This window comes from Botrytis cinerea, chromosome 14, assembly GCF_000143535.2.
Source record: "Botrytis cinerea B05.10 chromosome 14, complete sequence".
Classification (NCBI taxonomy): Eukaryota; Fungi; Ascomycota; class Leotiomycetes; order Helotiales; family Sclerotiniaceae; genus Botrytis; species Botrytis cinerea.
In genome coordinates, this window is record NC_037323.1 from 1,169,138 (window position 1) to 1,181,289 (window position 12,152).

The following is a 12,152-nucleotide window of genomic DNA, read 5'->3' on the forward strand; positions in this document are numbered from 1 at the left end:
TACATCAGGGAAATCGGCGTATTTCGTGATTACACAGGAGCATGGGATTCTGGGAAGAATATACCGGATTTTACGAAGCTATGAGATACCCTGGGACGACGGTAAATGCATTTGATCGGTATATTCAAATTTGCGTTTGTATTTCTCTCGCGAGGTCGTCACCCGGCTTCAACCTAATCCCTCTCTCATCGCTCTCCCATCTTGTTTTTCTCCGCTTCATGTTTTCACGTGGGATTGTAGTCAGGATTCCTGTCATTCCTCCATTGCAACTCTCTCAATTTGTTTCTCATCCATTCATGCTTTCACATCAATTTTGACGTCGAGCTGCAGCTACATCAATAAAAATACCATACACACAAGAAGCGTAACAACATTGGCAGATCAAGGTTTAAATAGCTACTACTAATACAGTAGACCCCAAATATGTCCCCCAAGTCTCATGGTTTGACTTGACTTGAATACATGCAAAAAATCCCCAGGCCCTTTTCTACAAGTACATCGTAACAACAAAACTAACGCCACTCCCTATAACAGCTATAACTCCTACAGTGATTCTGTAACTCCATATCCTGCATTCCTAACTTGGGTATTTTCTTTAACAAAAGAAATAAAGAATATGGGGTCTGTTCCTGAAAATGCCCGATCCAGCATCTATCCCATCCCATTCCATCCCGTTCATCTTATGACGCGTAACCTCATACTCATACTCATACTCGTACAAAATTGACTATAAAGGAAAACATTATCTACTGATAAATTTAAAACATTGAATCGACGCCCTCTTTCCTACTTGCTTTCACGCTCACATCCTCATATTCCCACTCCTTCGAAAATGGTATGTTTTACATTATTGCACATTCAAAAATAAATCATTCCCCCGTCTCGTGGGCGTCAATCTCGGCAGCCAACCCGGTGTCTTAGGTAAACCGCTGGGATTATCACTATCAATATTGATAGTAATAGTTTCGCCCGACCCATCGTCTTTAGTATATACGACTGATCTGCCATTCATATCTGTATCTGTACCTGTATTGATATCTTCATTCGAAGAATCAACAGGAGCTTGTCCCTGAGCTCTTATTTCAGACATGGTAGTCATTTGTGTAAGACGCGGATCGAACGTGAAATTGCGTGTTTCTTGACTGTAAATTGAGGATACTTCGGGGTCCATGGAAGTGTGGGCCGGGACAGAGAGTGGCTGGGAGGGATTATTGTTGGAGGAGACGGTGGTGGTGGTTGGTTTGTGTAGGGATTGGACGCTATCTTTTCTCAAGATTCCGGTAAGTATTTGTGGTCGCCAATGTGGAGATATGATGGTTGGTGAAGTTTGCTTGTGGGAAGAAGTAGTAGAATTGGTATTAGTATCGGGAAGAACTCTCCATTTTTGTGATGATTCTGGAGAAGTGGAGAGGCTTAAAGAAGGGGGCGGGGCGCCTCTTTTGCTCCCAATTCCATTCACAGTTCTTGGACTAACATCCCTCTGTCTAGAAGTTGGTGGTAAGGGTAATGGTATTGGCGGTGGAGGACTCCTTGATGCCAAATCGGTGGGACTGAAAAAGTCATTACTTTTTCGAATAGTGATACCAGAGTTGTGAGAGACTGGCGAGAGGAAATTTCCGGGTGATAGTCCTAGAGATGCCATGCGCGTTTTCTGAGCGGCGATCTCGGCTTCTTGCCATGGTTTATTACTTTGGGCGGTAGGGGGACGGATAGGTGACTCGATAGATATTGGTGGTGGTGCGGGGAAATTAGTTATGATCGATGTGCGGGTACGAGTACGAGAATGGCGTTGGCTTGGATTTCCTTTGATTTTGGGGTACTTGACTGGTGATTTACCGATAACGTTTGATTTGTCAGTTGGAGATTCGACGACAGGGCTAAGGTTAGTGTCGCCAGAAAGCTCTTGGGGCTCAGGATTGATAGAATCCATGGTTTCGAAGGATGTCATAGATCCTATCGAAGCTCTAGAGGTACGATTTTGATCATATGGTCCTACAGGATTGTATGCGGATTTCCCTAGCACGCGGCGAAATGAGGGGTTAGATTGCATGAGTGAGTTTAGCTTCTCAACTTCATTTGAAGAGGGTCGACGATTGTGGGATTTTGCCGAGTGCGCAGATGAGGTTGTTCTGAGAGGATCCTTGGCAGATGGATTGCGATGAACAGAAGGTTTCATTGCATTCTCGGGCCGACGAGGTTGTGAAAAGTTTCTTTGGAGATTAAGGGGGCGTACGTAGAAGCCAGGCTCTACTGAAGGATCCTTGTAGGAATCGATGATATGTTCTGTTTCGTTTGGCGAGAGTTCACCTTGGAGGCGAGGTGATTGATAATATGCGGAGTCAGGCTGTCGGAGACTCTTCTCTCTTGATATGGACCCATAGGAGGCCGCATTCCATGGTGCTTCGGATGCTACAGCTGTGCTGCATGAATCTTCATCTTCAAATTGTGTATCCATAGACTGTCGATTGTTGCCCGTAAATCTTGATGGCTGCAGATAGGCAGCAGTGTGGATCTCGTTAGGGTTTCGCTGGAAAGGGACCTGAAGGGTGAGAGCTGGTCGTTCGGGCAAAAGTGGAGACGGGCCACGTTGGAATAATTCTTCAGTGTAACCTATAGGGGTTAATGAATTTATTTGGGGGCTTTCAGAGGTCATGGCAAGACCGATATTCTCTGGAATAGCGTTCCTTTGAATGAAAGGATCGGGGCTTGGCTGGCCCCCTCTCGAAGGCATTCGAGCCCCCAAAAATGGTCCTATTGGTGTTGGTCCTCGGGTTGAAATGGAAGCTGGTGATGGTGCCATTGGCTTCGGGATACCGAAGTGAGATTGAGATTTGATGCTCAGAGAAGGTTCTTGCTGGAATGGGAGATACCCACTATCTCGATTTGCTTGTCTTTTCCGCCTCATACAGGCACACAACAATATAGCACCAATTACCAAAACCACACCACCGACTCCTGCTACCACGATTCCAATTATCTGCGCAGTAGATAAAACTGGATTGCTCTTCTCCGGTGATGAATTGGCACTCGTAGCAGCTGCCGGTTGTGGTACCCCTGTCGATGATTTTGAATTTGTGGTTGAGCTTGGAGTAGCTATAGTTGTAGCTGTAGGTGCAGTTGTGAGTAAAGTTGTGGCTATTGAATCACTAGCACTTGTCGTTGACACTGGAGCAATTTGGACGATACTTGCGGAGCCTGATTGTAAGACGAGAGTTGCTGTAAGAGTGCTATGTGTGTTTGGCAGTGCATTTTTGTCGGAATTACACATATTGTATGCTTTTAGTACTGTGTCATCTGCCAGAAGAATTAGAAGCTTCTATGAAGCTAGCCTCGACAACGACTTACTAGAGGAATCATCTCCATTACAGAAGCCCACGCTGGCTTCTGACATTATACATTGTACTGCCCCCTCTCCCACCGTGTATGTAGACTTGCTACCATTTTCACACAAGCAGTCAAACGTGGGTGTTTCGCCACAAACATCTGTTGGATAGTTGTCTTGTACAAAGGACTCGAAGCAAACTTGAGCGCAAGAGGGAATGAAAGTCGTTACTTGAGATGGCAAAGAAAATTCTGCATTAACACAAGTCGAGAATGTGTATATGAGTATGAGGAGGTTCAATGGTAACATTGCCATTCTGGGAAACACTGTAGGAATGGGGATATCAGCATTGTTTGTGTATATACATTTTCCAAGTTGCTCTGAGCATATTGAAACTTCATGATGCTTGTGACGATAGAAGAGTTGAGGTCATAGTTCTTCGAGTCACTCAATCCGTTGGACACAAGAGCTCTAAGTCATGGTCTCGATTCAGGTGGCATATGTGTGAGAAGTAAAAGAGCCAGAAATAGATTCTACTGACCTCGAAGATGGAAACAAATCACTTTCCGAGTCGTCCAGCGTCTCATGCATCATTATAATACGAATCTAAGATAAACTTCAAAGAAACCCATGGCACTGATGATACTGATAGAAGAAAGGGAATAGAAAAAAGCAAGGAAAAAACCCGACTGTAAGGGAATACGTTAGAAGACCGAAGGAAAAAAATGAAATAATGATGTAGAAAGTTTCCATCAAGAGAAATCAGCGATATGTTCACACAGCACCAAACGACCCCCGCAATGTTACCTTGAAAACCAATAAAGTCTTTCCAACAGCCGGCTTATGGGCCATAAACATGGCGTCACAATTCTTCAGGTACGATGTGTGAGACTGCATGACACTACCGCTGGACTCAAGATACATAGCCGCTGCCATAATAGTTAACCCCATGTTTGATGTGATGATAAGCCTCGTTACCTGTATGGTGGTGGTTGTCTAGCTCTGCAAGTAAGCGCTGAAGAAATTAACCCTGGCGGTTACAAGGTTGAATCCCCACGTGACCTGACGTAGACCGGGTTGAGCGATGATTGTGATTGTAGAAAGGTATGTACAGCAAAAATATGTTCTTTCGTTGCCGTCTCTGCTCTCTCAACCTTTCATCGATACGAGTAGATTCTCTTCAAGAAAAGAAGTAAGCGGATCAACATTTCGCCAAAGACAATGGTGTTCCGCACTCGAGATAATTGCTACGTCTGCCTCGAGGCCGTTTGCCATATATAACCATCAGAATTATAGATTAACGAGCTACTTTACCCACTTAGGTTCCCTGCCACTGGAGACCCCAATGTAGACCCGCCTAGTCTCAGTTCATAATAGGTTGGTTGGTAAGGCGTAAACTACCGAGTATCGTGGAAAATGTTCAACAATCTCATATTTCATTATTCCAGTCATTACTCGAGCTTGAGACGGAAATACGGCGCCAGTAATATTGATTGTTCGACGATTCATTGCATTTATTATACGTGTCAGATTTAGATTATCTCTAAGTTTATTGCAGTTTATCTTTACTGCGTTCTGAATTCATTCGTTGCAGGTATTTCTGTTTATGAAATCATTCATTATGGTCATTTCCTCGTGATTCATCCACGATTAGATTTTGAAAGCATGTTTGGCGGCTGTGTATGCAACCCAGAATAAGCCCACTGTAGCGAATCTATTGTCAAGAAATATCCTTGAGAAATTGAGCCTCCCATTTAACATGAGCTTATGCATGTATGCAAACGCCTGCTTTTCTCTCAATATTGTGCAAGTAAATTTCAGAAAAAGATATGGGTAATTGAAGGATTCATATGAAAACTGGACTTGAAAGAATTAAGACTGTAAGTTGGTTCCAGCACGGCTTGACTTAATGACCTTCTTCACAATCTCCTCCGTCTCATCCCAATCATCTTGGTTGAGCTTAATAAGATCGATGTTATAATGATTTGCGATTTGGTTGAGTGCATCATAACTCTTTCTGTCGAAGACAAAGCTGATACTGACACCGACACGTCCGAATCTTCCGGTTCGACCAATACGGTGAAGGTAGGTTTCTGGGTCTGGCTCTGAATCTGATCGGCCCTTCATAGGGACGTCGTAGTTGATGACCATAGAGACAGATTGAACATCGATACCTCGGGCAAGAACATTCGTAGTGATGAGAACCTTGGCCTTTCCTTGACGGAAATCTTCAAGTACTTGATCACGTTCCGAACCTTCAAAAGCACCATGAACCGCAGCAACTTTGTGCCCTTCCTTTGTCAATCGTTCAGCAATATTACTGGCTGTATCTCTTCGCTGTAATCTTTATTAGCATCATTATCAAGAAAGCACATTCAGCATCAAATACCTTGACAAAAATGATCGAGGAACCAATTGTCATCAAACCATAAAGCTTGACCAAAATCTCATATTTCCCGACCTCGTTGGGACAATCCATGAACATCTGCTTAATTCCGGACACAGTAAGTTCATCGCGCTTCAACTTAATCTCATTTGCACGAGGCGAAAAATCCTGAGCAAAGCCGTAGACCTCATCGGGAAAAGTCGCGGAAAAGAGTAGGATCTGCTCGACCCGAATCATCCTAAAATTGATTAGGACATGTCACTCGAACTTCAAAGAGACCAGACTTACGACTTAACTCGCATGCACTGGTCTCCGAGACCCTGCTGATCCAACATGTTGTCTGCCTCGTCCAGACATAGAATCTTCATCTGCGATGCGTCGATCGATCTTCTCTTGATCAAGTCCATTACCGTACCAGGTGTGCCTACAACAACCATTGCATTTACTTTAGCATTTCGCTCCACCGCACCTGGAATGGCTGCCTGTACAGTCAAGCCATCGACAAATTGCCCAATGCTTCTAATGACACCCTCGATTTGGCGGGCAAGTTCGCGACTTGGTGCTAAACATAATGCTTGGGGAGTAGTTGGCTTTGAAAAATCGAGACGTGATAAAATAGTGATAACGAACGCGGCAGTCTTTCCTGTGCCTGATTGTGATTGCGCAATCATATTTGTTGGCGGGTTGCGAAGTAAGAGTGGAAGGGCTTTTTCTTGGATCTTGGAAGGCTTTTTGAAATTCATCGCATAAAGACCCTTGAGAATCGAGGCATCACTGGTAGGATCGATCAGCCTAGTCTCTGCAAAAGTGAAGCTCACACTTACATTCCCAACTGCTCAAATGTCTCTACAGAATACAAGGGACTAGTTTCATCACCTTGAATATCGCTGAGTTTAACCTCAACCTCATATTGACCGTCCTGGAGAGTACCACCTCCCAAAGGCTCAGTAGCACCATCGAGTTGCGCCTCCTCCAAAGGGTTTCCCTCATTTTTTTCTATAGTGGGTGATGCAACCTCATCTGCCCAAGATGTGCTCTTGGATTCAGCCATTTTAGAATATTGTGTGGATGTAATAGATTGAAATGCTTGGAATATGATATTTCTTCTTTATCAATGATTTGAGTGCGGGGGAGGGGTAAACTGTTTTGATTTCAAGATGTTTGATTGATTTGTTGTAAAGGATTACCTAGCAGTGATATTGAGGTATTGAGAAGACGATAAGGGTTGAACTAACTTATAACCGTCTAGTGCCATGTTTGCATGTGTTAATCTACACGTGATCCAATGTCAAACCTTCTACTAGCAAATCAGACGAGCAAACAGCCACACACACATAGCCTTACAGCCACAATCGAGCAGCCAGCTTACCTAATTAGTCACGTTTCGCTGCTTTAGAAAACGTTGGCTTACCCCGGTGTGTTCCGCCCGAATCTAATAAACTCCCAATGTGCCCAGCCGACCCAACTAATAATAATAATAATAATAAGAATCATGGTAATAATAAGGTACCAACCTAGGTATTAATTATTAGGTACTTCGTACTCCGTAATTTGGCGGGGCATTTATGCGTACGAGTTATTCATTACGGTTATTGTCCTGATGACATATGTCCAAGAACCAACCTTTATATTCACTCTCTCATTCTTTACTTCTCTAACTAACATGAACCTTTTCCCTCTTTCGCGTTGTCCATGATACTTAGATTACTGACATATTGTTGCGGTACAAATCATGGCGGAGGTTGATATTGCTCCCCAATTCGGCCTTGAGTTGAAGGTTAGTAGACACGCATCTTCGCATGCTTTCTGGGCCAATGCCTTTTCTGACCTTTGGTGCTTTCGTAGGATGGATTCAAATCGGCAAATGCTTGGGTAGCCAACGGTATCAACTGGATAGGCAGCGACATAGAAGGATTCTATCGCGAAAGGAGCATCATCGAGAAGGAATACAGCGCAAAGCTTGCGGCTTTAGCAAAGAAGTATTATGAGAAGAAGACGAAGAAGTCGAGCAGTTTAAGTGTCGGCGACACACCTGTTATGACCCCTGGGTCACTTGAGAGGTTTGAGATACTATACTAGAAATAGACGTGCAACTGTTAACCAACCGCATGTAGTGCGTCACTAACAACATGGACTACACAACTCACCACTCTCGAATCTCGCGCAGCGGAACACGATCGTTTTGGAGGAGAATTGATCACGCAAGTGGCAGAACCACTCAAGGTACTTGGAGGACGTTTCGACGAGATAAGAAAACGCCACGTTGAATATGCGGAAAAATTGGAAAAGGAGAGAGATGCTACGTATGCGGATCTGCGCAAGATGAAAGGGAAATATGATGCTGCATGTCAGGAAGTCGAAAACAAACGGAAGAAGGCGGAATCTTCGTTTGATTATTCAAAGACAAAAGCACAAAACGCATACCAACAACAGATCCTCGAGATGCACAACGTCAAGAATAGCTACTTAATCGCTATAAATGTTACGAATAAACAAAAGGAGAAATACTATCATGAGTATATTCCGGATCTTCTTGACAGCTTACAAGACCTCTACGAATCGCGCACAATCAAACTCAATGCCATATGGTCGCTAGCGGCGCAATTAGAAAAGGGGATGCTAGAACGGAGCACAGAGTTTGTCAATCATGTATTGGTTGAGATTCCAAGAAATCAACCTACTCTAGATTGTATGATGTTTGTCAGACATAATGTAGGAACTTGGCAAGAGCCTCCGGATAAGCCATTCGAACCAAGTCCTGTATGGCACGACGACGATGCGATGATGGTGGGAGACACTGCTAAGGTCTTTCTTCGAAACGTTCTTAGTAAATCTAAAAATCAACTTGGGGATCTGAGGAGAGAAGTGGATTTGAAACGACGAGAAGTTGAAAGCACGAAACGTGTGAAGCAGCAAATCAGAGAGGGTAAAGATAAGCGGGACGAAGTCGAAGTTGTTAGAGCCATTTTTGCTTTACAAGAAGAACTACATCAGGTTGATCACAGAAGGCTGACTGCGGAGGTTGAAACATCAACAATTACGGAAGCCGTGGGAGATGTTACGTTAGGCTCGAAGAGTCACAACTTCAAATCTCAAACCTTCAAAATACCCACTAATTGCGATTTGTGTGGTGAACGTATTTGGGGACTTTCGGCAAAGGGTTTCGATTGTAGAGATTGTGGTTATACGTGCCACAGCAAATGTGAGATGAAGGTCCCAGCTGAATGTCCAGGAGAGCAGACTAAAGACGAGAAGAAGAAATTGAAAGCAGAACGTCAAGAAGCTGCCAATGCAGTTAAAGCCCCAGGTACAGGTCTTGCAGATAGTGTTGCGGAACTTCCAACCATGAGTCGATCTAATACTATGAATTCATTAAGTTCAGGTTATGCTGCTAGTGCACATAGATCCATCTCGGCAAAATCTCCAACCGAGGAAACACCTCCAGATGCGGCGGGTGATCGAAGAAGAAGCATATCTTCGAGTCTCAAGCCCAGCGGACTTATAAAGAAGAACAGAGTTGTGGCTCCTCCGCCAACAGCATATGTTAGCGAATTACCAGGTAGTAGTGTGGCTGACGTATCGGCATCAAAAGAACCGAGAGGGAGAATGTTATATGCGTATGACGCTAATGGTGGCGAAGAAGTCACAGTTAGCGAAGGCGAAGAAATTACAATCCTCGAACCAGATGGTTAGTGACCCCGCCATTCTTTCTCTAACAAATTACTAACCAATGCTAGATGGCGGCTGGACCAAAATCAAACATGGATCCAAGGAAGGTCTAGTCCCCACCGCCTACCTCGAAATTCTACCCCCTTCTTCCCCTCCAAACCCTACGACTAGACCAATCTCTATAATCTCCACCTCTGGTTCCTCCATATCCGCTGGTAAGAAGCAGGGCCCAGTTGTGGCACCAAAAAGAGGAGCCAAAAAGTTGAAATATGTAGAAGCACTTTATGAATACACGGCGCGGACTGATGCGGAACACAATATGGCTGAAGGCGAGCGCTTTGTGCTTATCAAGGATGATCCTGGAGACGGATGGATGGAAGTTGAGAAGGGGGGGCACGTGAAGAGTGTACCGGCAAATTATGTACAGATTGTTTAGATCAATTGGGCGGGATGCGTTGCTTGAAATCTGCATGAGATAGCATAGAATGGCATGGGATCGGTGTGAATTTCAAATGGCAGAGTGTAGACTGAGGACTGTGGATTATACGTCGTCAAGGTAGAGTGGAAGATGAAAAAGAATTCTGAATTTGTGGAATAACAGGTGAATGCGGAGGTGGAAGCGAGCGTTATTGAATCCTATGAATTTTACCTACCTACTTAGAACCTAGTAAATACCTACTTGTAAAGAAATGCAGATAAATGAAACCTCAACCCCATTGGGGGTGCCGATATTTAGTATCACACATGTTGCGTTGCCAGGAGTATTGTAGTGCAATATGACAAGTTTGGGAGGCAAAATAAGTTTGCGCGCTAAAGATCACCTGTTCAAGATAGTGATAAGTGCTCATTGAATCAGGACAGGAGGAGTCAATTACGCGAGATCGATTACGCGAATCTTCCTTGTCTTGAAAACTGCGATTGGGGGATTCAGAAATCGAAGAATAGTTGGATTTACAGTTGGAGGTGAGTTGTTGTGGGTATAGAATTGCTGGAAGTAACTGCTGTTTTATATGGGAGTATGATCCGCTGATAGTCGTTCGGTTGTGTGAAGTGGATAGGGAGATCGAAGAGGAGAGTGTTTGTGTGGATATGTAGAGAGATGAAATTGGTGTGTGGAGCAGGTTGAGCTTATAGGAGAGGTTTAATTACGGTTGTGTTTTCGTGTTAATGTTTTTCTTGTCATCTGATCAGTTGAAAAAGTTGAGATGGAAGAATATTTGAATTTGGTGAAAACGTTGTGCATATTACAGTGTAGTCACTGGGAACTCAAGTGAGTCAACAGATTGGCGCTGGCATAAATTTATCCAAATAAATTCTCGAATAGTCCGATGGTAATTCAGAATGAACATAAAAGCTATTATCTTCCATAAATCGAGGGAATATGCGAGGTGAAAAGAGTCCAACCCGGCATATACCTCCAAACCATCCTTCAGCTTCTGGAGCAAATGAAGAAACTAATTAGTCTTCCGTCGATGGCTCAGCATCTTCTTCCGGCTTAGATGGTCCCTCTTTTGAAGGTTCTCCCTCCGCATCGTTACTTGAATCTTGAAGGAACTTTTGGAATAATGTTGGTTAGTCTTTGAATAACTGAAAGCATTGTCTCGTAAGAAGTCTCACCTTCATAAGAGCATCGTCGCTAGTACCCGGCCAGCTCTCAAGTTCATCCATACGCTTGGTCAACTCCTCCATAGTCTTCTTAGAGTCTGATTTCTCCATTTCTTCTAAACGCTTCTCCAGACCAGCTACCGTCTTCTTGAGATCTATAACCTGTGTTTCGAGTTTCTGCACTCGCTCTTCTGGATTTTTGCCAGTCGTGACGTTGTCGATTGTTCGGAACTAATTGGGTAAGAATAATGTTCAATAATGTAATGGGGTGAATGCAGAGATCTAGACGAACCATGATGATTGTTTTTGCCTGATATTTTTATCTGAAAGATGCTAGATGAGAGTGAAGAAGCCGTGGTAGAGTTAGATTGTACTAGTTTGGTGCACAGGTGGGCTAATTGCATATATAGCTAAATGGTAATATGAAGATGGCGTGGGGTTTCTCAAAGTTATACCAGAGCTAGAACCCGCGTGTCATGCAAAAGATTTGGAGGCTATTATCGGGCCCAAAATGAAGGCTTAGTGTTACCCAGATGCTCAGACGGAGGAAGTGGGTCATAAAATTCAAGTGGTCAATAATGCGGGGGTGGGAGTTGATCAAATTACGTGCTAATTCAGTGAAACATGCACTCTGTTCTCAAGAGAAATCAATCTTTGTGGAGCTAGAGCTATTGTCTACATGCAGAGTTCCCCAGATTTGGCAAGCAAGATGATATGAATGTTCCTTCAGCTCCCCACCATCAAGTACAGAGTGATGTAGTCGCACAACATGAGCCAGTGCCAAGACATATGCTGTATCAGCTCAAGTGATGATAATACCCAAGTGGTTTCAATACCCAAGTGGTGCCGATGCATGAGTAACCAAATTGGTCAAATCGTTTTCGTCTTCGTACGCATTTCGGGGAATCTTCTAGGGAACTTCAACAGACTTACCAATTCTCAGCTCAATATCAATTTGAAAAGCAATCTAAAATTTTGCAATGTGACGGTCTTTGCATGCTTCAGGCAGCCACCTCTATTTGAAGATCTTTTTGAATACGTGACTTAGTATTGACGGGATTGCATGCGCATGAAACCACCCGAATCAAAAACTCATCAATAACACTTCCCAGATATAAAATATCGATCACAAGTCTGCCTAGAGTACAGCGATATCTAAAGGGCGTATCG

The 12,152-nt window shown here is 43.7% G+C and overlaps 4 protein-coding genes across 4 annotated transcripts; 1 reads left to right on the forward strand and 3 right to left on the reverse strand.

Moving 5' to 3' along the window:
• Positions 1-351: 351 nt before the first annotated feature.
• On the reverse strand, positions 352-4,121 carry BCIN_14g03090 (hypothetical protein). The gene is made up of 3 exons (XM_024697142.1): positions 3,864-4,121; positions 3,346-3,648; positions 352-3,294 (listed from the first exon to the last, which is right to left on the reverse strand). The coding sequence occupies exons 1-3, from the start codon at positions 3,907-3,909 to the stop codon at positions 848-850; spliced, it is 2,796 nt and encodes a 931-aa protein (XP_024552957.1). The 5' UTR covers positions 3,910-4,121; the 3' UTR covers positions 352-847.
• A 663-nt stretch (positions 4,122-4,784) lies between these two features.
• Bcdbp5 lies at positions 4,785-6,862 on the reverse strand. The gene is made up of 4 exons (XM_001551275.2): positions 6,533-6,862; positions 5,997-6,482; positions 5,712-5,946; positions 4,785-5,659 (listed from the first exon to the last, which is right to left on the reverse strand). The coding sequence occupies exons 1-4, from the start codon at positions 6,757-6,759 to the stop codon at positions 5,195-5,197; spliced, it is 1,413 nt and encodes a 470-aa protein (XP_001551325.2). The 5' UTR covers positions 6,760-6,862; the 3' UTR covers positions 4,785-5,194.
• A 294-nt stretch (positions 6,863-7,156) lies between these two features.
• Bcbzz1 lies at positions 7,157-10,093 on the forward strand. Its single transcript, XM_001551276.2, has 4 exons — positions 7,157-7,485; positions 7,554-7,768; positions 7,823-9,396; positions 9,446-10,093. The coding sequence occupies exons 1-4, from the start codon at positions 7,441-7,443 to the stop codon at positions 9,811-9,813; spliced, it is 2,202 nt and encodes a 733-aa protein (XP_001551326.1). The 5' UTR covers positions 7,157-7,440; the 3' UTR covers positions 9,814-10,093.
• Positions 10,094-10,648: 555 nt separating this feature from the next.
• Positions 10,649-11,525, reverse strand: BCIN_14g03120 (hypothetical protein). Its single transcript, XM_001551277.2, has 3 exons — positions 11,275-11,525; positions 10,995-11,213; positions 10,649-10,931 (listed from the first exon to the last, which is right to left on the reverse strand). Exons 1-3 carry the CDS (start codon positions 11,275-11,277, stop codon positions 10,836-10,838), a joined length of 318 nt encoding a protein of 105 aa, XP_001551327.1. The 5' UTR covers positions 11,278-11,525; the 3' UTR covers positions 10,649-10,835.
• Positions 11,526-12,152: the final 627 nt, after the last annotated feature.